The sequence below is a fragment of the Neolamprologus multifasciatus genome, chromosome 1 (assembly GCF_963576455.1).
Source record: "Neolamprologus multifasciatus chromosome 1, fNeoMul1.2, whole genome shotgun sequence".
Classification (NCBI taxonomy): Eukaryota; Metazoa; Chordata; class Actinopteri; order Cichliformes; family Cichlidae; genus Neolamprologus; species Neolamprologus multifasciatus.
Window position 1 is genome coordinate 25,264,125 of NC_140439.1, and position 24,569 is coordinate 25,288,693.

At 40.5% G+C, this 24,569-nt stretch overlaps 2 protein-coding genes and 1 long non-coding RNA gene across 6 annotated transcripts in view; 2 read left to right on the forward strand and 1 right to left on the reverse strand.

The window, feature by feature from the left end:
• The window catches only part of galnt2 (UDP-N-acetyl-alpha-D-galactosamine:polypeptide N-acetylgalactosaminyltransferase 2), a 68,854-nt gene extending 64,674 nt beyond the window's left edge, over window positions 1-4,180 (forward strand). For all 4 annotated transcript variants that reach the window (XM_085166904.1, XM_085166921.1, XM_085166913.1 and 1 more), the window contains one exon: window positions 34-4,180. In XM_085166904.1, coding sequence (XP_085023030.1) covers window positions 34-189 — 156 coding nt within the window. In that variant the 3' untranslated portion in view covers window positions 190-4,180. The remainder of the gene's footprint in view (window positions 1-33) is intronic.
• Window positions 1,809-12,419, reverse strand: LOC146525832 (uncharacterized). The gene is made up of 2 exons (XR_014875165.1): window positions 12,329-12,419; window positions 1,809-10,592 (listed from the first exon to the last, which is right to left on the reverse strand). It is a non-coding gene; the product is annotated as an uncharacterized LOC146525832 (long non-coding RNA).
• On the forward strand, window positions 12,359-24,205 carry smyd2a (SET and MYND domain containing 2a). Its single transcript, XM_085166956.1, has 13 exons — window positions 12,359-12,653; window positions 14,197-14,260; window positions 14,992-15,102; window positions 15,744-15,804; window positions 17,067-17,194; window positions 18,165-18,232; window positions 18,747-18,849; window positions 18,939-19,049; window positions 19,803-19,923; window positions 20,038-20,212; window positions 20,710-20,818; window positions 21,736-21,846; window positions 21,988-24,205. Exons 1-12 carry the CDS (start codon window positions 12,481-12,483, stop codon window positions 21,817-21,819), a joined length of 1,308 nt encoding a protein of 435 aa, XP_085023082.1. The 5' UTR covers window positions 12,359-12,480; the 3' UTR covers window positions 21,820-21,846; window positions 21,988-24,205.
• The last annotated feature ends 364 nt before the right edge of the window (window positions 24,206-24,569 follow it).

A 24,569-nucleotide genomic window follows, 5' to 3' on the forward strand; every position in this document is an offset into this window, starting at 1 on the left:
AATATTTGTGACATTGTGTTGTTTGTCGTCCAGAAATGGGAGCAGATCGAGTCCAACTCGAAGCTTCGTCACGTGGGCAGTAACCTCTGCCTGGACAGCCGCAGCGCCAGGATGGGCGGACTCACTGTGGAGGTCTGCAGCCCGAGCCTCACCCAGCAGTGGAAGTTCACTCTCAATTTACAATCGTAGGGGGCGCTCCAGATCCCCGGAAGACTTGGCATAGCGAAGAGAAACACCTACAGACTCCTGAGATGCGGCTAAAAAGATGAATAGACTCAAGAAGAAAGACAAACTCTTCCTCCTTCTCCTCCTTCCTCCTCCACAGAGGTACAGCCAGTCACGTGCGCACCCTTCTCTCACCCATCTCCCTAAACGATGAGCCACGCGTAATGAAGGGAGGGGCCGGGAGACCCAAATGGAGTTAACAGGAACCTGACTGCATGTGGTGGATGGATGGTGGCGATCACGAGGATAAAGGAGACGAAGAGGCTTTTGTTTCAAAAATACATACCTCAGTGTTTTCTCATTGATGGTTCCAGCTGCAAACGGCGAAATTGTTCTTCTCCTTTCTTTAATGCTGGTGGAAAGAGAATTTTTTGGTGTACTTGTTTTATTTTCTTATTCATATTTTTTATTTCTTGCCGTTAACTGTCCACAGAGACTTGCTTTTTTTCCTTCTTCTTCTTGGAAGCATCCTGTAATGGCAGATGGAGGCTTCAGGTTGTGGTTTCGGGGAGGTGTGGGTTGTTGAGTGATGTGAAGGGAGGAAATGGACTCGAGGCCTTGAGCTTTTCCTCTCGTTTATTCTCACTGGTTTACAGAGTCAACCGAGAGAAAAGAGGCAAAGAATGCAGTTTTTCTACAGACTCTTTCTTGGTGGAGGTGAAGACAATCTGGGAGGGTTTTCGCTGCTTTGCATGGGGTTTTTTTTCCCCCCTCAGAAGTGTTGTGAATGCCTCCCTGAAGATTTTCCTGTCTTTGGGCTGTAGTACTGGCTGCTGCAGCATCCAATACTTCCACAGAGAAAATACCCAGAGAATAAGTCACCAGTCTCTCTTTTTTTCCCCTTTTTCTTTTATTTTGGTTTACTTTCTAATCAAAAAATGGAACCAACTTTTAAAAGGATGTTTTGAGTTTCAGAAAGACCAGTGAAGTGATTAAAATGGTTTTCTTTACATACTCTCGCTGCTCTGTGCCTGCTCCCCGTGGAGCGGCTCAGTTTTAATCTTCTTTTTTTTTTCATTGTTTTTCCTGCACAGCTGCTTTCCTTTGCCTGTGTCTATATGTTGCCATTGTGGAACGTTTACTGTCTAACAATCACATCTAAACTGGATTCATGTTGCAGCTTGTTCTCCAGAGCCAACAGGTGTTGCCTGCTAATGTGGCATTTCTAATAACACAGTAATGAGATTACCAGTAATGTAGAGTTCGCATAGACGTGACTGAGATGATTGCTTCTCCTCTTCCAGCACTTTTACTATTGACAACAGCAAACTGTGCTTATTCCAGCCTGAGAGCAGATTTCATGCAAAAAGAAAAGTCTCGACAAGTAGTGAAGCAACTTCTGACTGCATGTATCGCTGACATGTTTCCAGCGTTGCACTGAGTCACAGTGATTTACATCAACATATTTTTTTTCCTCTAACTTTCCTGTTAGATGAGCCATCTGTTCTGGAGTTTAGAACTGCAGTAAACAAGGTTTTACTGTTTGTCCTCACTCTGTTTCTGCAAGAGGAGAGCAGATTTTTCTGATTGCACAAGCAGGACTGCGCAGCTTTTGCTGATGCAAAGTAGAAATAAGAATACTCTTTCTTTCTTTTTTTTCCCTGCCACACTACTATGCAGATCAACAATATCTTGGTGTCATGAAACGGTGCAGTTTTTGTTACCAGGCGGTGTTACTGATACGATTTGCAGTACATTTATCTGTTTCCGAGTCCATTAACTCTTGCCTTTTAAATAGTTTGTTTGTTATGTTTTGTTTCTAATCCCCTGTAGGCTTTCACATCACTTCCTCATCTTCACTGCTATGATCTCCTGTGCTGTTAGTCACTGATGAGTAATGACAGTGGAGTTTGGGAAAATTGCGCTTGATTAAATTTAGTGTGACTCATCACTTGGCGACCTCAAGGCAACTACAGGAACACAAAATATTTCTGAACAGATGTACAGTTTGGGTAAAGGAAAGCTGAAATCTCAAGTCATCTTTAAAGTCGTGCGCTCTCTGCTTTTCTCAGTCCTTCCCGCTCTCATGCACACTCTCATCCGAAACTGCTTTGGTTTTATTTTATTGAGCTGCCAACTGACAAAGACAGCTGGCCTCGGTTGCTTTGCTGTCTGATACTTTTTTTCTGTGTACCTGTTTGCCTTGTCTTATATGTTCATTTATGAGTGGGGTGAGTGGAGCTGAGAAGGTCAGCTGAAGCTGCAGCTGGTTTAAAAAGCCTATCCTGTGACTTGACAGGTTGCTGCATTGTGCTGCAGGGCAGGGGACCCACAACATGGCACGAGGCCAGAGAGAAACTCAGGCAAGGCCCTGCTTAGAAAAATTTGGTGTTGCCTTTGATGCTAAATCCAAAGGCCCAAATCTGATTTCATGATGATGTGTTACTTTAAACATGGAAAAGTTTGGTTTGGAAAATGCTTTCAGTGTCTTAAGTAAGCATGGTTGCAATACAGGAGAAGCATTAAGTGAAATTTAGGTTTGAACATCAGTTTTTCATTTCAGTGTGTGCTGTGAAATCAGACGCTTCAGTGGAGATTTTAAAGGCAAGTTACAGGAGAAAAAATCTTATTAAAAGTAGAAAAATATAAAAATGTTTAATTTAGATGTATTCTTGAAAGGGTGTAAATGGGAAGATCTGTCATAGGATACATGCAAAATCTGTCTCGCTTTAGATGTGTGCAAGTACACATTTTAGTAGTTAGTTCATTTAGTTTTTCATCGCCTTATCGTCTAGATTATTGCATAAATTGTGCAGCCGCTTGAGTAGTGGTGATATCTCAATCAGCATAGAATAAGTGAGGGTTTCCAACATGCTGAGGTTTTATTTAGTGGTTTTTAGCTCCCTCTATTGCCACACATGATCAGCTGCGAAACAAAAAAAGGAAGAGGGACTTGAGGTAGTTTCTGTCTTTGCTTTATAAGATCTCCATGTCAGTTTGCTACTCCGCAGAAGCCGACTGTGCTCACCTGAGTGACCATGTCAGTCCTGTCTGCAACAGTTCCCATGTTGTCTGAAGCCTTTCCTTTTTAAAGCTAGTCTTATACTTGTCATAAGGTTTGCTATTTTATTTCTTAATCTTTTTATGTTACACACAGAAGAAATGACTGTAGCACTTAAGTGCAGCGCCTCATTTCAAAAGGATGGTTAAATGTTTACATCTTTTGCACAACGTGCCAAATTTCCTTTTCCGAATTTTCTGTATGATGAAGAATAAGGGGTGAAAGTCTTTGGAAAACAGTCTCAGAGGACTTGTTCCGTGACAGGTTGCTTGCAGTGTGATGAGTATCTTCCCTCCAGTCTCAACTTGTAGAAGCCACTGTGGGCAGGACTGCTGTTATCTGCTGGTCTTGTGTCAGTTTTATGATAGAGAGGGGATTAAAAATGGTCGTTTGCGTGTTTCCATGTCTTAAAAACTTTAAAATGTTCTTTAAAATATCCATTAGAGGAGTAACAACTCCGAAACATAGCTCAACGAAAGTCATCCCCAGTATCATATCATGGTTCCATCTTTTCGTAGCGCGATTACCTGTTTGGAGCCATTTAATCAAAAGTTAAAGCGTGCTAGGCTGCATCACAATAATGCAGAACATTTTGTTTTGGTTGTGATCCAATTATGACCAAGTGATCTTGTGCGTATAAAAAAATAATTTTAGGTATGATGATGACGCACAAACCAAAAAATGCCTATTGAAATAAATTTACAAGGGAAAACATCGAGTAAGAAGAATATTACTGACAATCCTGCAGATGGTCATCTTCTTTAATAACATAAAAAGTGAGCATGAGTCAGTAAATAAGAGCATCCTACCCACTGAGCCACTAGACATTATTTATTTCGCTGTGGAGGGAAACAAGGGGTTATTTTCTAGAGTTAAACAAGAAAAGGAAGCTTGAAGCAAAATCTTTGTGTTCGTTCAGCTTTTCCTTTAAACGGAGAAAAGTTCAGTCACGACTTGTCAAAAACCTGCGACGTTTTCCCCCTATCGGCCCACCTCAAATCCCCTCATAGGATTAACAGGAGAAGGGCCTTCTCTCTAATAAGTGAAAAGCCCTGCTGAGACATCCAGCTCAGGACTGCTTAAGCTTCTCCGTCTTCTGCTACGAGCGGCTGTAAATGAGTCGGGGCACAATACGGGCAGATCATGCACAGCAGACAATACACTGTAAAAGTCTCATCAACTGGTAATGACAGATAATAACAGTAATCAATATGGGTGGGATATGGGGTGGGGTGTGAGCTGGTGGGTTAATGTGTTTTCTGAGAGGCATGTGGCTCTGTTGAATGGCTGGTATTCACATTACGAGGTGGCTGATGCAACCCGAGGGTTCACACATGTAAAAGTGTATATTTTTGTATATACCTACATCAGTGTGTGTACAGTATGTACATATATACACAGTGTACTCAGCTGCAGTTCCTAGTTTTGTTGTCAGACTGTACAGCGCTTCTAACTGTTCCCTGTTTTATAGATAATGCAGAAATTCAACTTTGAATGAGGAGAAATGATTAACTTAAATAAATACATTTATATATATAAACAAAAGGGTGTGACGTGTTTTGCCTTTTCATTTTTGCTGTTCAAGTTTTGACAGTCGACAACCCTTAATATGCACCATATGTACAGGGATAAAAAGGTTAAGTGTTGTTGAATCCATCTGTCAGCTGGAAGTAAATCCAGTTCTCTCAAGTTTTCCTTCATTGGTTGATCTTTTAGCGATTTGCAGTGTGGCAGCTGTGCATGAATTTTACATGTATTCTTAGGCTTTAATATTTAAAGAAGAAAAGTTTTCCATCCGTCAGTCAAGCATTGTAGCGCTCTGGCCGAGTGCATTAGTGTGAGTATTGTGCTACAAGGCAGCATATGAGTGACAAAGCAAAATCAATGCAAGACTTTTATAAATGAATGATTTGGCAGCACAATGTGACTCTAATAGATAATGACAGATAATCTACTCCCAGTCACTTTATTAGGTACACCTGTTCAACTGCTAGTTAATGCAAATATCTAATAAGCAAATCACATGACAGCGATTCAATGCATTTAGGGTGTATGGTCAAGATGATGCATCCTGCAACGATACAACTGAGCATCAGAGTGGGAACGACGGTGAACATCGCATGGTCTGGTCTTATGCAGAAAGGCATTTCTAAATGCACAACACGTTTACGCTTGAAGCAGATGGTCTACAGCAGCAGAAGACCACATCGGGTGCCACTTTTCTTGGCTAAGAACACAAAACTGAGGTCATAATTCACATATGCTAACCAAAACTGGACAATAGAAAACTGGAAAAACATCGTCTGGTCTGATGTCTCTTGATTTCTACCGTGACACTTTGAGCCCCTTAGTGTTAACTTTGACTATTGATTATGGGTCAAAGGATTTATTGACCACAGTTTACCATCTTCTGATGCCTGCTGTCATCAGGATTGAGTGCATCATAATTAGCACCGTGGCCATGCAGCTGACAAATATAGAAACGGGTTTCTTCAAGATGACAATCCAATACAACTCAATTCAATAGAGCACCTTTCAGATGTGTTGGAATCATGGGTGTGTAGCCAACAAATCTGCAGTTACTGTGTGATGCTATTATGCCACTATGGACCAAAATCTCAGAGGAATATTTCCAGCACCTTGCTAAATGCAACCAGATACTAGCAAGACTGACAAAAAAGTGTCTCGTGAGTGTATATTATGTACATTATTACATTGAATTTTAACAAAATGAAGACTTATATTTCTTCCATTAGTCTGCCCCAAGTCAGGTGTACAGCCTAAAAATATGACTGTATATTAGACTACTCAAGAAATTATGGGAACATTTTGAAAAGACATCAGATCTCAATGGGAAATAAGATGCTGGATACCTATACTGATATGGACTGAGTAATGTGTCAAGAATAAAGGAGTGCCACATTGTTTAATGGAAATTAAAATTATCAACTTACAAAGGACTGAATTCAAAGTCACCCCAAAAATCAAAGTGGAAAAAATGTTCCAGAAGGTTAATACATTTTGTTGCAGCAACTCAAAATAGTTCCCATTTGTTTGTATGGCCCCCATGTGCTTGTATGCATGCATGCTCTTAATGAGACGATAGATTGTCTGAAGGAAGGTCCAAGGATTTAGTCCTGATACCTAATCGCAGACAGGGAGCTGTTGCCAGGCCTGTCGAGGCCTGTGCGTCGCTCCATGGATGCGTTTCCCCAGACCAACGCTGACCCACCAACACTGATGATTAAAGATATTACAGGCAGCAACATTCCCCACAGCTTTTCCAGGCGCTTTCACGTCTCTCAAATGTGTTCAGAGCTCTCATCTGTGAAAAGCACAGGGTGCCAGTAGTGGACCTGCCAATTATGGTATTCTATGGTAAATGCCAGTCTGGCTCCATGATGTCAGGCAGGTCCCACTAGAGGATGCTGGGACTTCAGACCACCCTCATGAAGTCTGTTTCTGATTGTTTGGTCAGAGACATTCACACCAGTGGTCTGTTGGAGGTCATTTTGTAGCTCTGACAGTGCTCATCTTTAACTCTAGCAGATACCTATCCTTCTTATGGGTTGAGGACCACCTTCGGCCCTGTCCAGCTCTCCTGGAATCTTCTCCATACTTATGACAGTACTGGGAGACACAGCAAACCTTCTGGCCACGGCACGTATTAATGTGTCATCTTGGAGGAGTTGGACTATCTTTGCAACCTCTGTAGGGTCCAGGTATCGCCTCATGCTACCAAAAGTGACACTGAACCTAGCTAAATCCAAAACTAGTAGGGAAAAAAAAGTCAGAAAAGATGAGGATAAAAAAAAATGTTAGTGATTTTGCCTGTAAAATCAGCATGTTTATTTTTGTCTCATTGTTGCCCCTCAAAGTGCACCTGTTGTTAATTTCATTAACACTAAAGCAGCTGAAACTGATGAACAACCCCCTCTGCTACATAACTGACCTGATAAATATCCCAGAAGATGTTATACTCTGATTAAAAAGTGTTTCTTTAATTCTTTTGAGAGGTGTATATGGACTTACTGATCTATATAAGATAATGATGACAAATATCATAAGTATATCCAGACTGTGTTCATCCTAAACCTTTGAGATAAATATATTTTAGGCCCTATGTATATTTAGCACCACAAGAAGTCATTGACTTTGTGGTTTTCTTGGTGCTTCTCTTTTCTTTCTTCTCTTTCTTCTCACCCTCCAACAACTCGATGCAGATGGCTGCCTCTCCCTGAGCCTGGTTCTTCCTGTTAAACAGCAATCCTTCCTCCCAGCTTTTACCAAGAGGTTCCTTACAGGGGATCATCTGGTTTTTCTCAGTAATGTGTGTTTTCATTTACATCTCTTGCTTTGTGTCCTTGTCATGTTATACATTATTACATTATATATATTTTGGATGTGTAACCAGGTCTTGCTGAACCTTTGGAACGCCTGGGGCTGTGCTACATTGGACAGATTAGCAAGCTTCTTCTTTGGCTCTCGGAGGAGGCGGACGCACTTTTTGTCCTCTCCCTTATCTTCCCTGCTTATGTCCTTGTCTAGTCTCGTGGGTTTTTTTTGTATTTTCCCTGGAACATTCTCTCACAGTCTGTTCTCTAAAACCTAAAAGAGGAATTATGGATTGGATCAACTGGTCCCTAAATGTAATTGACACCCCTTTCTCAAAGAGAAGTTTGGGCTTGGGTGAGCCTGAGTGCTGAAGATATCTACCTATTCGGAACCATGGTAACAGGGATCTGGCTGATCGGAGCTGGCTTGGCCCTGACTTATCGAAGAATTAAGAAAGCGGAACCGGCTGTTCAAACCCCCACAAGGCTGCCCGCTGGGATTGGAACGATGGGAGAGGCGTGAGTTTCTCAAAATGGGCTCATTGAGTCAGCACGGATAAGATCTTGGAGAGGCTACGGCTGCTGTGAATACTCAGAATAAGATCTCTGACTGCAGACTGGATACATCTCGGAAGGGCTAGCCTGGAATAACATCTCTGGGCGCAAAATTGGATGACATCTCGGGGAGGCACACTGCCGTAAGTTCTCAGAAATCGGCTCCTTGAGCACAAGAAATGACAACATCACAGAACGCAAGTATGGCGAAGCTCGCGGCTCTCCAACGGGAGATTGAGAGACCAGTGTTGGACTGTAGAACTGCTTTGAAATTCATATGAGCTGTTCGCACTAAAGTAAAAAATAACATCACTTATGCGGATACCCCTTCGGCGCCAGCTGCAAGGCCGGAGCTGAACAAAACACCCTGATAATGACTGTGTTTAGTCTGTTCCTTCCCATTCCATGCAAGGCCACCTGGGTTGGCTGGAAGACTGTTTACTTAGACTGGCAGGGCGAAGGATACTGTCTCAGCTGAACTATGGACATGCACACACATACATATACTGATACTGATAAGCACTCACCGACGCATCACCCTCCCTACCCCGGATCCAACGCCACCTCCAGCGCTTACCTCCCCTCTGATGTGGACATCGGGTCAGCTGGAGGCGCAGTCGAAAGATTGCAGCGGTCCCAGATCAGATGTACACACTGGAACTCTTTCCCATGTTGCTTGTCTGTGTTTATTGTGCTATGGTGTGTTGATATCTGTGCATTCCAGTATTATCCTTTGTGTTACACATTTCGATGTTTTTTTCCTCGCTACCTAGCCTGACCTGTCTCCACAATGTGATGTTTGTGTATTGTATGTACGGTCGGCAAGGTCTGTCATCTCGGTTGTGGGCAAAAGACCTGCAACTGACAAATAAAGGCTATCTCATCTCATCTCTCATCATCAAGTTGTACATACGCACAGCTGACAAAATGCTGTTTTTCTTGAATCAGAGCACCATAAGACCACCAAAGCTTGCATGCTTGCACCCATTTAGCCTTCTTAAACTTAATGGACACTGACACCCCCAACTCTTCGAAAGTCTTCTGGCAGGATTTTGGAGCTGACCTTCCCAGATTTACTCTCATTCAAGCTTATTTAGTCTCTCACTTGACCACTGAGTTCCAGGTGTTGATGGGTTGCAGCCTTGCGTTTGTTTGCAATCAAATTTAGAATATTATTTATTTAAAGACAGTCCTTATTATACAAGTGTGCTGTTACCTTGCTGAAGACTGCTTGTTGTAACTCCCACTATTATAGTAACCTGATGCAGGCCCTCTGCATCTGTTCACATCTATGACTGCTTCCCTCCTGGAAATTTTTTTTTTTTTACAATTTTAGTAGTTATTAAGATGAAACAGGGTAAGAGTGCGCAAAAACTATTGAATAAGACCATAAAACAAACTTTTCCATATATAATCCCAGAAAGTTGATCGTGTTCATCTGGATGCAGTCTTTTCAGTGGGAGAAATGTTTCATCAGTAATTAGGGGTGGGGGAAAAAATCGATACTGTGTAGTATCGTGATATTTTGTTTGCTAATAATGTATCGATACAGGGACAGCAGAAATTGATATTTTGTTACAAACAATTTTTTCGTGGACTGGAACATGCTCTGACTTCAGAGCATGTTGATCAGCTCCTTTTTCTGAGCAAGAATCCTGACATTCCTTCACTGTCCAAATGTGTTTAACTTTTTTTTTGGCAGCAATAAACGTGAGTTTACTTATTTTAATTTAAGACATGTTTTATTTTAATTAAGTTTAAAACTTTTTTATTTAATGTAAAATTATATTTTGTTTTAATTTACTTTCAAATTCTTCAGTTGCTGAATGGGCTGCATAGTTTTCATAAATTGCATAGTTCAGAATAGCTATAATTGTACCAGATGGTTGCATTCAGTTAAGTTGGACTAGACTGTAATACAAACCATTCAGTTTGTCAACAATAAAACTGACTCAAATGAGAGAAAGACTGAGTGTGAGACTTTGATATTAGATAAAATGAATATTGATAAAGTTTCCTTTTATGTACAGAATTTGAATATCGTAAAATATTTTTAAAAATTGCAATAATATCATATCGTGCGTTAAGTATTGTGATAATATCGTATCGTGAGTTGTATGGTGATTCCCACCTCTATCAGTAATCCATGTGACTTCTTTAGTCTGGAGACACCGAATAAGTCATCATCCAGGATTTTCTTACCTGGATTATTGAGGTAGGATCAAGACATCATGACATCAAGCTGCACACCAAGAGTGAGCGAGACACCAATTCACTGATCCCTCTTGCCAGGTACTGAGAAGCCAGCTGAATGGTAGGAATAAGAACCAAGTCATTAATACATAAGGTCATCAGATACCCACCTGAAATAATAAGACGTCCACAGGAAGAGATAGATGCTACTGATGTCAAGACACAAAAACTCGTCACAATGCACAGAAGTTTCCACCTGAAGTCCAGTCCAGTATCCCGAGGCTCTAAGAGCAACAGAAAGAGGGAGGGCAAGGATTAATGCATGTCAATACAATCCAGGATGAAACATGACACATTTGCAAATAGATCAGGAAGATCTCCAAGAATGCTTCAAGCAGCTGAAGATGGATACTGATGAGGAACAGGAAGAGGAACAATCATGGACAATCACTCCCTTGTGTGGGATGTATTATCGACAGAGAGAGGAAGTGGCTGACATCAAGAAATCCTACCAGTGGCTTAAGAGGTCAACTTTAAGGACAGTACAGAAGTTCTGATCACGAGCTAAGGACCAGATCTACCACAGCTGACAGGACCCAAGATATGCAAACTGTGCAATGGTCCCCCTGGAGATTACACATAGCATCAAGATCCAAGCTGGGACAGCATACACTGAGAGGCACAATTTAGTGGCTGGGATAGTCAAAGCGCCTCGCCTCTGTCAGTGCGCCCCAGGGCAGCTGTGGCTATGTAGCTTGCCATCACCAGTGTGTGAATGGGTGAATGACTGAATGTAGTGTAAAGCGCTTTGGGGTCCTTAGGGACTAAGTAAAGCACTATACAAATACAGGTCATTTACCATAGTTTACAGGAACATCTGTGCCACATTTGGAATGAAAGTCCCCAAGTCCCAGTGGGAGACCTCACTAAAGGTGGTTGAGAACAGCAGGACTAAGATCCTGTGGGACTTCCAGTTCCAAACAGACAAGCAGCTGCTGGCCAACCAACCAGACATGTTGGTGGTTGACAAGGAGCAGAAGACCACAGATTGATGTGGCAGTTCCAGTGTACAGCAGCATCAGAAAGAAGGAGGACAGTAAAATAGAGAAGTACCAGGGGGTGAGGGAATAACTGGAGCAGATAGAAACATCAAAACAGGAAACATCACAGGAAAAAAGAAAGTAAAGAAAATGGCATTTCAAAGACACAGATATGAGTGAGGTGTATGAGACAATTTACAATAAGTTAGTGGGTAATATTCACTTGCTAAACTCCAATACATGCAATCGGAGTTGCATCAAATTATACTTTTCTTTTTTTCTTTAGATAAGGACTCATAATAAACTGCTCCATTCCTTTCTGGCATCTCATTTTTACAATTAAGCCTTCCCAACATTTCAGCATCCACATTTTCATTGTCAGAGTTTGAGATTCTTTCCAAAGCTTAAGGATTAGTGAGGTACAAGTACTAGATCCACTATCAATACTCTTATTACACACTTATTCAACTGTGCTAAAGGACCTCCATCTTCAAGGGGAGACATCTGTGGTGACGTTGGCAAATCAGACTTAAATCATTGGCCCATACAATCCAAATCATCGCTCTAAAAATGAAAAACTTTGGCGCGTTTCCATAATGCATGCACATAAGTCCATCTTTCTGTCCTACATTTTCAGCATGACACATCTTTAATTAAACCAATTTCATGTAATCTGAAAGGAGCGTAGTAATACCGATTAATGATTTTATCCTGAATAAATTTGCCCCTGGTATCCCTGACTAATTTTTTAAATATTGTTTTCCCATGACTCATTTTCAGATGCAGAGACAACATCTTTTTCCCAGGTCTTCTTTGGTTTGTTGCTTTATGTTACATTGCTGAACGTTTTTAAATAAGACAGTATGGTGTAAGTGCTTTTATGCAGTTTGATTTTTCTTCTTATACAATCTTTAATTCATAAGATATATTTTTAAATATTCAAACGTTTCACGACAGAAGTGCAGCCGCACTGTCCTTACCGTCGCCTCTCCAGCAGGGGGCGATGGCAGTCGCTCCGGACACATGGAGGGGCAGGGAGGAAGAAGGAGCTCAGACGGAGGCTGATTAAAGCGGTCAGCAGTCACAGGTGGTGGTCTGTGTAAGGGACCGGAGAATCGTTACAAAATATACCATGAAGAACGAAGGCATAGAAGGGACGGAGAGGTTTCTGAGCCCGGATAAAGGCAGGGGCCTGCGGGCGGTGAGGCACTTCGCGGTGGGGGAGCTGGTGTTCGCGTGTCCTGCCTACTCCTACGTGCTGACCGTGAATGAGAGGGGAGCGCACTGTGAGCACTGCTTCACCAGGTAAAACTGCACCTCACCTCACTCAAACAGCTGACAGAGCCCCCCTGTAACAGGTAGCTACGAGCAGGCGCCTTCCTCTGTGAAAAGGAGAACTGAGTGGAGCGGGTAACGTCCAGTTCACCGCCAGCTAACCTCATTACAGCTACGTTAGCAGTTAAACCCCTGTGCACCTACTCAGCTGATTAAAGTGGGTCAGTGAGACGAGCCAGCTCACCTGACAGATGCTGCAGTTTTTGTTTGTAGCACTGCGGAGTCAAGAGAGTAAAACACGAGTGGATTTTAAAACGATACAGTGCTTTTTAAGTACTGTGTATATACCCTATATAGTCTTAAATAGGTTATCAGTATTTACAGGTCGCATACTTGGTTAAAGGACCACTTGGTAAATTTGCAGCCCTATTGATGCCATAGTATAACGTGTCTGCTTGTCTTATACAACACGTGCTCTGGGCACAGACCTGTTAAAGATCCCCACTTGTACCGAGACCCCCAGAACGAACTACATAATGTTGTTTTTGTGTCTCCAGCTGTGCATGTAGCGGATGTCTGTATAATGTTGTGTGGCTTTATGGTAATTTGTGGTAATTTCCTCTCTCTACATGGGTGTATTGTGTCTCATAGTTATTATTTGTGTTTCTTAGACTTTTCTATTTAATTTAGATTTTCTGCACTATGTCTTGTCTTATTTTTTTTGTCTTCGTTTATATTTGTTGTTTTGCAACTTTTTGGGGATTAATTGTGGAGGGTGGGAGGGACTGTGTCCATGCACACACTTGACAAAGCGCTGCCTTTGTAATATCAGACTGCCAAAGCTAGCACGTGTAACCGTGTAGGCTGTTGAGTGGCCTACAGCATTCAGAGAGCATCATGTGTAGGAGTGTGTAGGCACACTTTATCAAAAACATGACAGGAAATTGGATTCAGTTTAAGTTTAAAATCCCTTCACAACACTTTATAGCATTGTATGAACTCACTCTCTGTGACACTCTTACTGACACACTTTCTTACACACACATGCGTCCTACCAAAGGAGCCATTAAAAGGTTTGTAGAGCATTGAAAGGTTAGGGTGCTAAATATAGGTGTCCTGTGTCCCAAAAGAGGAGGAGATGAGAAGTCAAGTCCAGGACAGGCGTGCACTGGAAGGCATGTACGCAAGTGTGTATATTTGCCCCCGTGTTGCACCTTGTGCCTTATCTGACATAATTAGTGAACTGAAAATGTTTGTAGACGCTCCTGAAAATTTAATCTGAAATTCATATCCAATGCATGTGACCCAGATGTGATTAAAATTAAACTCTAAACATCTTCATGTTCCCTATTATGTCCCAGACGATAACAAACTGTCACGGCCTTCTCGTTCAATATCAGGTTGAATTTTTATTATTGTCATTTTTTTTAAGAAGTTGAAGGCTGTCACTATAAAGTTTATTCCCGTATCCACCATCCAGGTGTGTCATGGTGTTTCTTCATGTAGTTTAAAAGAAAGTGTCCCTTTTACGTACAGCAGTATCTGAATGTATTGCATCTTTGTGTCATTACAGGAGAGAAGACCTTTTTAAGTGTGGTAAATGTAAGCAGGCCTACTACTGCAATGTTGACTGTCAGGTAAGATGATCATTTTGGTCTTTTTAATGGAGATTTTGAAGTCTTTTTGTAAGTTTCAAAAGTCAGCTAAAGGAACTGACTAGGACTAGGTGTCAGTTGGTACTTTATGTTCAAAAAAGTGCTCCTTTGCTAGCTTAACATTAGCATGCTCTCTTGTGCAGATGCCTGCAAAGAGCCAATAATGCATTAGCAGCATGATGCAGCTGTGTCTGTCCTGTAAGCAGTTTGCACTTTAACAGTGCTCTCTTATTCTTTAGTGCAATAAAATTAATGACTGTATCTCCACTCCAACATTTCCTTCCCTGCACATCAACTAACGTCAGTGCAGGACCAACAGAGGCTCCAGTTAGATGTTTTCTATTTGTCCCCAATGAAGAACCTTTGTAAGACAAGTAGCAACATAACTGCAGCTGTAATGTGATTGCTGAATTTAGTGTAGTAACACATTACATTACTGAGTTATTGTCAAATGTTCAGTTATTGACGATCTGTTTAGTTCTAGTGTGATGGTACAAATCAAACTCTGTACACTGCAGTAAAATACAGACAGAGACAGAATGGTGTTTGCCTCGGTCATTAATTTATCAGTGATTTACTCTTTGATGACAGAAATGTCCGTTTAATTCTCCTTGTCTTTGCTGTCTTAATTTTGCGTATCCTGTTGTTTTTCCTTTTATAACACTTACTCAGAAAAGGATAATTTACTACTTACTGTTTGTGTGTTTGCACAGAGAGGTGATTGGCCCATGCACAAGCTGGAGTGTGTAGCGATGTGTTCCTATGGGGAAAACTGGTGTCCATCAGAAACGGTCAGACTGGTGGCAAGAATCATCATGAAACAGGTGAAGTGACACAAAGAAGCAGGAGAAGTAATATTTCAGTATCCAGAGAGTACTCAGAGATGAACACTAAAATGAAAAAGGAAAAAAAATTATGAGAGATATAGATGTTTTCTACATATTACGACATAACAAAAATAAAGAGTTATGGTTAAGACGCCGTAATTACCATTTGGATGAATAACACAGCAAGAAGAGGAAGGAGCAACAAGCAATCCTTGAAATAAATATCTGAGTGAAATATGATCTGGGTCTTCACAATAATCTGACTTGACTCATCACTTTAATTTACATAGTTTTCCATGCGCAGTGTAATCGTACATGTAGTTTAGATTAAAATGAACAGTCGTTGTGCAGTGTTAACACGGCCTTCTTGTGTCGTAATTTGACCACAGCGTTTAAATGTAGGTCTTATCTTGGTTGATGACAATGCTCATGAACACTGCTGTCCCTGAGCTATGCTTGGAAGCTGCTGTATTACCATAAAGATATTTAATGTCTAAACTCAGCTGAACGTTTATACTAGAACTGTCTGCAGGTAATTTAATTCAGCATAAAGGGAAAATTAAGTTTAGTTTATATCGTTACATCATTATGCGATCGCTATGATTCAGGTTTTTTCATTAAACACTGTTGTTTTGCAGAGAGCCACAACAGAGCGAACACCCTCAGAAAGGCTGCTACTGCTTAAAGAGTTTGAAGCTCGTAAGTTAACGTGTGTGTTTGTGTGTGAGTGTGAATACATAAGCATACACTTTAGTTACACATTCATGCACTTTTAGTTACACTGTGTGTGTGTGTGCGCAATCTATCTATGTCTCTGCAGTTGTGGCAGTGGGTCTATTAATATCCTCAGCTGTAGCCTCCAGTCCTGGTTCTGTCGCTTTCATTCACTCCAAGTGTGCAAAGCACTGGGGATCTAAATCCCAAGCTTCTGGTTTCTGTAATTTCATGTTCTCTACCCTCCTTTAACAACTACTGCCACTGTGCCCTTGAGCAATGAACTGATCTATCATCACTGGGAAACTGTGATTATGCTGAGATGCACTTATCTGTTAATATAACTCAGTTTCAGCTCATAATTAAGAAATTAAACTCTGCTGAGCCTGTTTTTAAACAGCAAGATTTACAGGGCATGTTTGTTTCTGTTTTCTGCAGTTGTTCTAACTGCTTTACTAATGTGCAACTTTCAGGTTTTAATGAAGCTGAAAACACAGTGAAACGGGTCCCATTGGTCGTAATCTCACACATGCATGAGCTCTGGTTTCCCCGAAGTGCCAACAAACGGTTTTCTGTGCTCCATTTGGGATTATTATTTAGTCTGAACTGTTGTTTCCGGCTCAGATGTGTCACCACAGGATTGTTAGAGAATTAACCTTCATACCTGTCCCTCATGCGAACCAAACAAATGGTTGGCCAGCTGCTGCCTGCTGCTACTCGTCTGTGTCTGAGTGGGTTTGTGTGATTGGCAAAGACAGACGGCTCATAGTGGTGCTGTGTTTAACACTTATTAACACTGAGGTGTTCTCATCTGCTTACAGTTTGGAACCAGATTATTATTATTATTATTATTATTATTATTATTTGAATCATCAGTTTAATGAATATATTTCTTTATACTTGGAAAAAAAGATCAAATGTTTTGCAAGAGGTCCAGTGTAACTGAATGGTCAGACGTTATATTGATATTTACGTTTTGCTGACTTAAATATCAAACTTTAAGTCAGCTGCTTTTTCACTTTTTCCTGCCAATGAGAGACAACTCAGTAGTACATGTTTATTATTTACATGTTTGGTTCTCACTTTTAAATAAATGTGAATAAATGTAATTAAATAAATCTCAATAATGTTAAGCCCAATGTCTGGTCTGTTATATTGTCAGTTGCTTTTCATGTAATTATTAATTTTCTCACTTCTTACTCAGCCCTTTGTCCCTTTATTCTTTTTAATCTGATTCTCTTTGACAGATTTAGATAAGATGGACAGCGAAAAGGAGGAGATGAACCAGACAGACATAGCAGCGCTGCATCACTTCTACTCCCGACACATCAGTAACCTTCCTGATGAACAGGCTCTCACGGAGCTATTTGCACAGGTATCAACGAAGAAACACCAGAAGGCTGTTTGAGTTGTCAGTGAACCAATGGATCCAAAAACTAAAATCTCATGGCGGCGCCAATGCAGTGTTTACCTTTATCGCTGAGACTGCTACATCAGCAATTCCCTGCCCTCAGTCGGCATTATTTTCCATTATTTTTATGGTACTAAACATATTTCTGCATGACATCACTACACTGCACTGGTTTGCCTTTTTGACAGTCAACAGTGCAGAGAGACTGGAAACATGCAGCACAGCTGGTCTCAAATGGTGGAGATTCAGGTTACAGTTAGTGGTGTGCACTTTAACCTGGACACCCTGACGCATCGTTTCCAACCAAACAGATGCAGCTGCCCTGTTTCTTGGTTGCTTTGGTGAGCTTATACATAGAGCCACACTTAGTACTGATCATATAGATTGTGGTTGTTTTAAAACAGCAGAGACTTTAACAGTCATTTTAAATGAATTTGTACCTTGTTCGTATGGCAGCGCTTTTCCCAAACACCTGATAATCCGTACTTGAACACTAGCTTAAAATCAGTTGATTTCAAGCCTTCTCCCACTAAGAATCTTTATTTCATACTGTTTGGGGGTTAGGGGAACTTGGAACCATCTCTTCATCTTTCAGCCCTCCCTCCATTCTCAGTTGTCCTGGACTTGTAAGCATAAAGACATAAAGGAGTGCATGTTTGTTTTAACTAGGCTCTGTATCACACGCCCACTGATTCTTTGCCGTTTAACTCTGCAGCTTTGAGCGCTTAAATTTTATCTGTCTGGCAGTGGGCTGTCTCCCACCTCTTCAAGCTACATCAATGGAAACAACCTCTTTGGCCTGTTATCACACAGCTGCATTTAATCTCCACTACCAGAATGTCCTCCTCCTCACTGGAGTGGGTGGCACGGCACAGCCGAGGCTGATGCAAGTTGTGTTTTCATGTTGCTGAACCCTGCTTTTGTTTCTCTTCAGGTTAATTGTAATGGTTTTACCATAGAGGACGAGGAACTCTCACATCTGGGATCAGCTGTTTTTCCTGAGTAAGCAGCTAACATGTCGTCATCATTCCGCGCTCTGTGTGGACGTTTTAGGAGATTAAATTCAAAATAAATTCCTCTTTTCATTCCCCTGAATATGTCATCCCACTTTCTCAGTGACAGTTTTCCTCAGAGAGGTTTTTATATTTATAGAACAGTTTATTTATTTTGTCTGTTCATTTCATGCTATGTGACGTGTGTACAAGCAACTGTTTATGGTCATTTTACATATTACTACTTCATAGCTGACAACAATTCTACCAAGAGGTATCTGATCAGCCACTAAAATACCTTAAAAACTTGGAAAAGTGAGTAGTGCTCACACTAAATATTGATTTGGCTGCCCTCTTGAATATAGTTTACAAAAAATAAAAGTATTCATGGCAGAACTGCATGTGATACCCCACAGAGCTGTAGTACCAGTGTCACAAAGCTGCTAAATGTAGTGTTTTATCAGTGTCTTTTTAATTTTACAGCTTTTCTCTCACTTGTCTCTCTCACTCCTTCTTCCTTCCAGTGTAGCACTGATGAATCATAGCTGTAGTCCCAATGTCATAGTGACCTACAAAGGCACAGTAGCTGAGGTCAGAGCTGTTAAAGAGATAAACCCTGGAGAAGAGGCAAGTAAATACATTGTTTTGAAACCTTCAATTACAGAAGTGTAAAAGTCTCTTATTGTAGGTTGTTTTTGTCATGTCTCTCTCTGTAGATATTTAACAGCTACATAGACCTGCTCTACCCCACAGAGGACAGGAAGGAGAGGTTGCTGGATTCCTATTTTTTCACATGCCAGTGCACAGAGTGCACCTCCAGGTCTAAGGTACTGTGGGTTTATCTCTTAGGAGTGCATACATTTTTGATATCTTGAATGGGAGTCTGGTACCAACAAACAATTTAGTTAGTTTGAGGACTAAAACAGCAAGTACATTATCTGGGTCAGTTATTAGCTCTGTGTTGGGGAAATGCAGCAGGATCATTGTCCTCATTCTGCCAACCTGTGCTTCCTCCTCCCTTTGTTTCAAATGACACCTTACACTGTCAGAGATGTGGTGGCTGTGTCCCAGTTCCACATTATAAACTAGTGTACTGTATGGGTACTAATGCAGTCTTTTGTTTATATGTGTCAGTCTTCATAGCATGTTCTGTTTAGAATAGAAATGGTACTTAGCATGTGACAAGATGTTTTTGCATCATTTTGACTTCTGCACATTTTTACATTTGGAATGAAATCTGAAAGTTTCAGAAAAACTTAAATTTCTCCTCAGGTCTTTTCTGGTTTTACTGGAATTGCCTTTTAATAATATCCGACTGTAATTAGCTGACTTTATGCACTGCATTATGAAGCAGTGACTTAATGTTGTGCTCTAAAATCCAAGCAGAACTACTGGTTAATGCATACTGAGATATTTGTGTCTAATTTTGTTTCTTTCCCGGTGTAAGTAATGCTGTTGTCAGACAGTACAGCTGTTTATATTTGGTACTCTTATGTTTTAACATAGCTTACCCCAAAGACTGTCTTGTATAAGATGCAATGTTATAAAACTCTGTATTATTTTTTTCACTCTGTCTTTAGGACAAGGCAAAAATGGAGATCAGGAAGCTGAATCCTCCGCCAGAACCTGAGGAAATCCGATCCATGGTCCGTTATGCCAAAAATGTCATTGAAGAATTCAGGCGTGCCAAACACTACAAAAATATCCTTCTCTTATTATAATGTATTCTCGTCTTTCTCCTGATCTCTGACAGCTTTGCTGCCTCCTCTTCTTGCGCTGCCTTTTCTGTGTCATTATTTCTTGACTCTCTTGCACCCCCCAGTGAGCTGCTAGAAATGTGTGAGCTCAGCCTGGAGAAGATGGGAGCTATATTTGCAGACACAAATGTCTACATGCTGCACATGATGTATCAGGCCATGGGGGTGTGCCTGTACATGCAGGACTGGGATGGCGCTATGAGCTATGGAGAGAAGATCGTTCAACCATACAGGTAAATCAATCTGTTGGAAATTCAGGTCATAAAGACTAGATTAATTCAATCACTGTCTACAATGGTACATTATAATTTGTAACTGTATCAAAGTTGTTTTCGTCTTGCATAAAAAGAAGAAAAACTTGTTTTCATCTTGTAAGCCCTGCACTAAGAGTCTTGGAAATAAAGCAGACACTTTTTTCCTCTCTTTCTCTGATTGGATTTTACCAGTTGCTATGGGTCTTTGTTGATTTGTCACCTTAACCAAGTTATCCACTCCCATAACCACCTTTTATTCTTATAAAAGCTAGGTACATGTCATGACCTTTTGTTACTTTAAAGTGTGCAGACGTCTGGAGAAATTTAAGGGCTTTAAGACATAGTAGTCTATTTTAACCTTTCAAAACAATAAGTAAACTGTACCAAAAATGTGGATTTAACTTTTTTTTTTTTTTAACTTTTATCGTATACGATGATGTTTTCAGCTCATTTGGATGATTATGTTCTTTCTGCAGTGTTCACTATCCAGCGTATTCCCTGAATGTGGCGTCTATGTATCTGAAGCTAGGGCGTCTGTATTTGGGGCTCGAGAAGAAGACCCAAGGAGTCAAAGCTCTGAAGAAGGTGAATACATGTATAAATATTTGGTGTATTAAAAGATGAATTGCGTAAGCAGTTGGCTGCAAAAGCATTTGAAATGCAACAAGCGACCACGGAGAGACCAATGAGTGGACAGTTGTTCATTCTTTGTCCTGTTTTGTGTCTTATGAGCGTCTCTGCATGTACTAGAACTAAGTAAACCCCATGATTCATGATTCAGTGGTCTGTTGGGCAATGTTTAACAGTGGTAACCTGAAGTAAGGAATTTGAACCCACTCTGTTACAGTGTTGCTTGAGGTTTGTGGACATTTGTTTATGCACAGCTCTCTTAAGGTCCCTGCACAGCATTCCAGTTTGAGATTTGCTGCTGTGCTTGGAATCATTGTCCTGTTTCATGACGGTCTGATAGTAAGGCTTTGACTATTGGGCAGATGGTCTCACATATGACTCTAGAATATGTTGGTCACAGTCAACCGGAGACTGCAAGGTGCCCTGGTCCTCTAGCTTGTGGCTGCAAATAATCACCCTTTCTCCAACCATACTTGTTCATTTTATTTCTGAGTGTACTTCAGCATTTAACATGCTACCTGGGGTCTGTAGCATCTGAGCCATATAGCTCTTAGGTTTTTTTGACTTCTGGTGAATTTGAAAGGACTTCCACTCCTGGAAAGATCGCTCCAGACCAGTAAACTGCCAAAACGATTTGTTTTATCGAAGCAGCCACACTTGTTCATCATCAGTTAATCAAGTACAGTTGAGCAGCAGGACCTGGCTGCTACTTACCCTCTTAAATCTAGTGGAAGCAGTAAATGTTTTGATACATTGATTTTAACTTTGGTGTCTGAAGCTACGTCACTGTATTGACATTCAAATACTATTACATTCAACATTTGATCAGCTGTCAAGGCAAACGTGCATCTAATCTGTTTTTCTGTCCTCAGGCTCTCGCTGTCATGGAGGTGGCTCATGGAAAAGATCACCATTATGTAGCTGAAGTCAAACGTGAAATTGAGGAGCAGAAGTAAAAAAGAGGAGCTGAAGGAGCAAAAAGGGTAACAAGAGTCCGCAATGAGGGACCTCTCCAAAAGCAGCAACAACAAAATACACATCACAAATGCATGGCATGCATTGTTTACCTCTTCAGTTTTAAAATATTTTTGTTCACTCCGTTTCTTCTGCTTCTCTGTGAGCAGTCTTCACTCCTCAACTCATGGATGAGGACCACGTTTTGTATCTACAGCTGCCTACTTCCTGTCAGACCTGGATAAAAAAATGGAGACACATTGGGGTTACATTGTTTGAATGAGAGGAATACAGCATCTTATTTGTTTCTCATCCAAACTTCAACTACATTTAAAATGTTGGTTTTGGTTTCTTTTCATACATTGAATAAAAACAAAATCCCACCAGTGGGAAGATGAAAACATTTTTTTTATGCAGCCTTTCTTAAGATACAAAGCTTTTATGTGAACGGTCTATTTTCTGAAGCCCAATTTAATTTTTTGTCCTTTTCCTGGTGAGTCTGATTCATTCACTGTTTTGTGGACCTGTCAATTAACGGTTTCCTTTCCTTTTTCTTTGGCGGCAGTTATGGCTACACAGCGTCGCCCCGGGCAGTTGTTCATGATTTAAAATTTTGTACAAAAAAGTGAACAGTTGTTACTCACAGCTGATGCATTTTTAAATCCTCAGATATTCTGTCTTCTTTCGTTCATGTCTAAACTGTGAAAATGTGACCATGCATCGTGTACTCTGTAGCACCAGAGAGGAGAATGCAAAGAACTATTCCTTAATGAATAACAAGTATCTTTTGCTCGTTTAAAAGAAGCAGGAAGTGTTGCATGTTTGACTGTTCATGTTTTCTTTGTGTGTGGCTTTCTTTTCTTTTCTGTGTCTTCTACTGGGGCTTGTTGACCAAATAGGCCACAGGTTAAACTGGCAAGGAACCAGCTATTCAGTCTGTTCAGTGTATCATTAAATCGGGGTGCTGATATGTGACCAGTTTGCCTCTTAAGTCACAGTGAAGACATTGGTACTATGATCCTGGATCAGAGTCCCTTTGCTCTCAGGAATAAAAGGGGGCAGCACAGTAGCTTTTATTGCCTTTTTGTCAAGAGATGCATTATTAAACTTTGTTGGTATTTTCTTCTTCCAGACGCAGCATCGATGCAGAAATGACCTATACAGTTGTAGACAGGATGGTAATACACTAAGATAGCAGGGTGTATAGCTTTTACAGTAATAAAGTAGAGGGTGGCATCCTTAACTTTTACATTTTATTGTCAAGAATTGGTGTAATATTTCATTCAAAGAGAAGTGCATCTTTTAATCTAATTTGTGCACACTTGTAAGCTAATTCAAACCGTAGTTTAAAACCGATGGTAACTGTTCCACATTTTAGGAAGTGCTACCTTTAGCAAGAATGCGTGTCGTAAAAGCATCTGTGGGTCATTAAAACAGTAGTTGAAGTTTAAACCCCCAAATGGGAGCTGTTATAGATCACAAAACTGTAGTTCTGCTTTAGGGTTGACTAAAGTGTATAGAAATACTAGGTGGCTGTATTTAAGGTGTGTTGTTGGGAGGAAGACGTAAAAAAATAATTAATGCAAAGATTATCACCAGGGCCTTTGTTGCACTCAGATTTTGTATTGTTTTTGTGACACAATGATGTCAAATGGCAAAAATGTAAGCACATTTTATTTCATTTAAGCAGTGTCTGCAAGTGGACGCTTGGCCTTGCTGCCGTCTTCATTTTGCACTGCCAGAACCAATTCAGTTCTGTCGTTCTTTAAATGCATGTAGCTTCACTCTATCTTGTTTACTATGGAAACAGTTTAATGCTTAACATAAAGGTGGCAAATTGATAGTTGGAAATAAACCATTTTGAAAGTCATTTTTGTAGCAAGCTGCGCAAATGTGACTCTGTCACCTGCAAAAATGCATCTAAAAGGTGCCTGCCTTACAGTTTTGCCTTGGTAACCCAAAAACACAGTTTGAGCAATTTCACCTTCTTTATTTTTGTCTTACTGCTAAAAGAAAAACACAATGTAAAGATAGGTTACTGACCTGTGCAAACAAGCTTACAACCTATGTATCTAAACTTTCTATTGGCCAGAATTGAGCATTGTGTTTAATTTTGGTCAAAGACTCCGAAAATACCGTTATATATTTTGTGTTTTTACTCTGTCAGTAAAGATAAAACCTGTGGCACCAATGTTGAAACAGCATGTAAGCCAGGCAAAGGGTAATTGGAAGGCCACCTGCACACTGTTTTCTCTTCTTTCTGTAATGAACTGTTATCTTTATCAGGCATGAATATTATTCTATTGGAATGCATAATTGAAAAAAATCAAGCCTCTGGCTCTTTCTGTACCGTGTCAGTGGAAATCAATAAATGACAGTATCACACTTTGTTCTGTATTCTAACATTTTCTTCTGAATCTTTTTTTTTAAGCAGCACATCTAAAGCTACATGTCCTGGTTGCGTAAAGAAAGCAGATATGTTAACAGAAGGGACTAATCTGATTCATAGAACAGACGCTGGCCTGATTAAGTCTGTCTGTGGAAGCAGTAGTGATGCAAGTTAGACTAAAAACTTTTTTCCAGTAGAAATCTTTGTTGAATTTGTCTTTTATTTGAGGACTAGGCTAAAAACTTTACCTGGTATGAAGCTGTGGCATCTAGGTTAGGTTAGAAATACTGCTAGACATATTTCTTTTAGAATTTGCCTTTTTAAGTGACATGTTTAAAAAGATTTGGTTTAGAAACAACTGAA

Bases quoted from the DNA above. Each gene is read 5' to 3' on its own strand.
- smyd2a (XM_085166956.1), top strand. From the start codon at position 12,481: ATGAAGAACGAAGGCATAGAAGGGACGGAGAGGTTTCTGAGCCCGGAT. The intron at 14,261-14,991 runs GTAAGATGATCA...GTGTTTGCACAG, and splicing joins ACTGCAATGTTGACTGTCAG to AGAGGTGATTGGCCCATGCA. The intron at 20,819-21,735 runs GTGAATACATGT...TTCTGTCCTCAG, and splicing joins GAGTCAAAGCTCTGAAGAAG to GCTCTCGCTGTCATGGAGGT.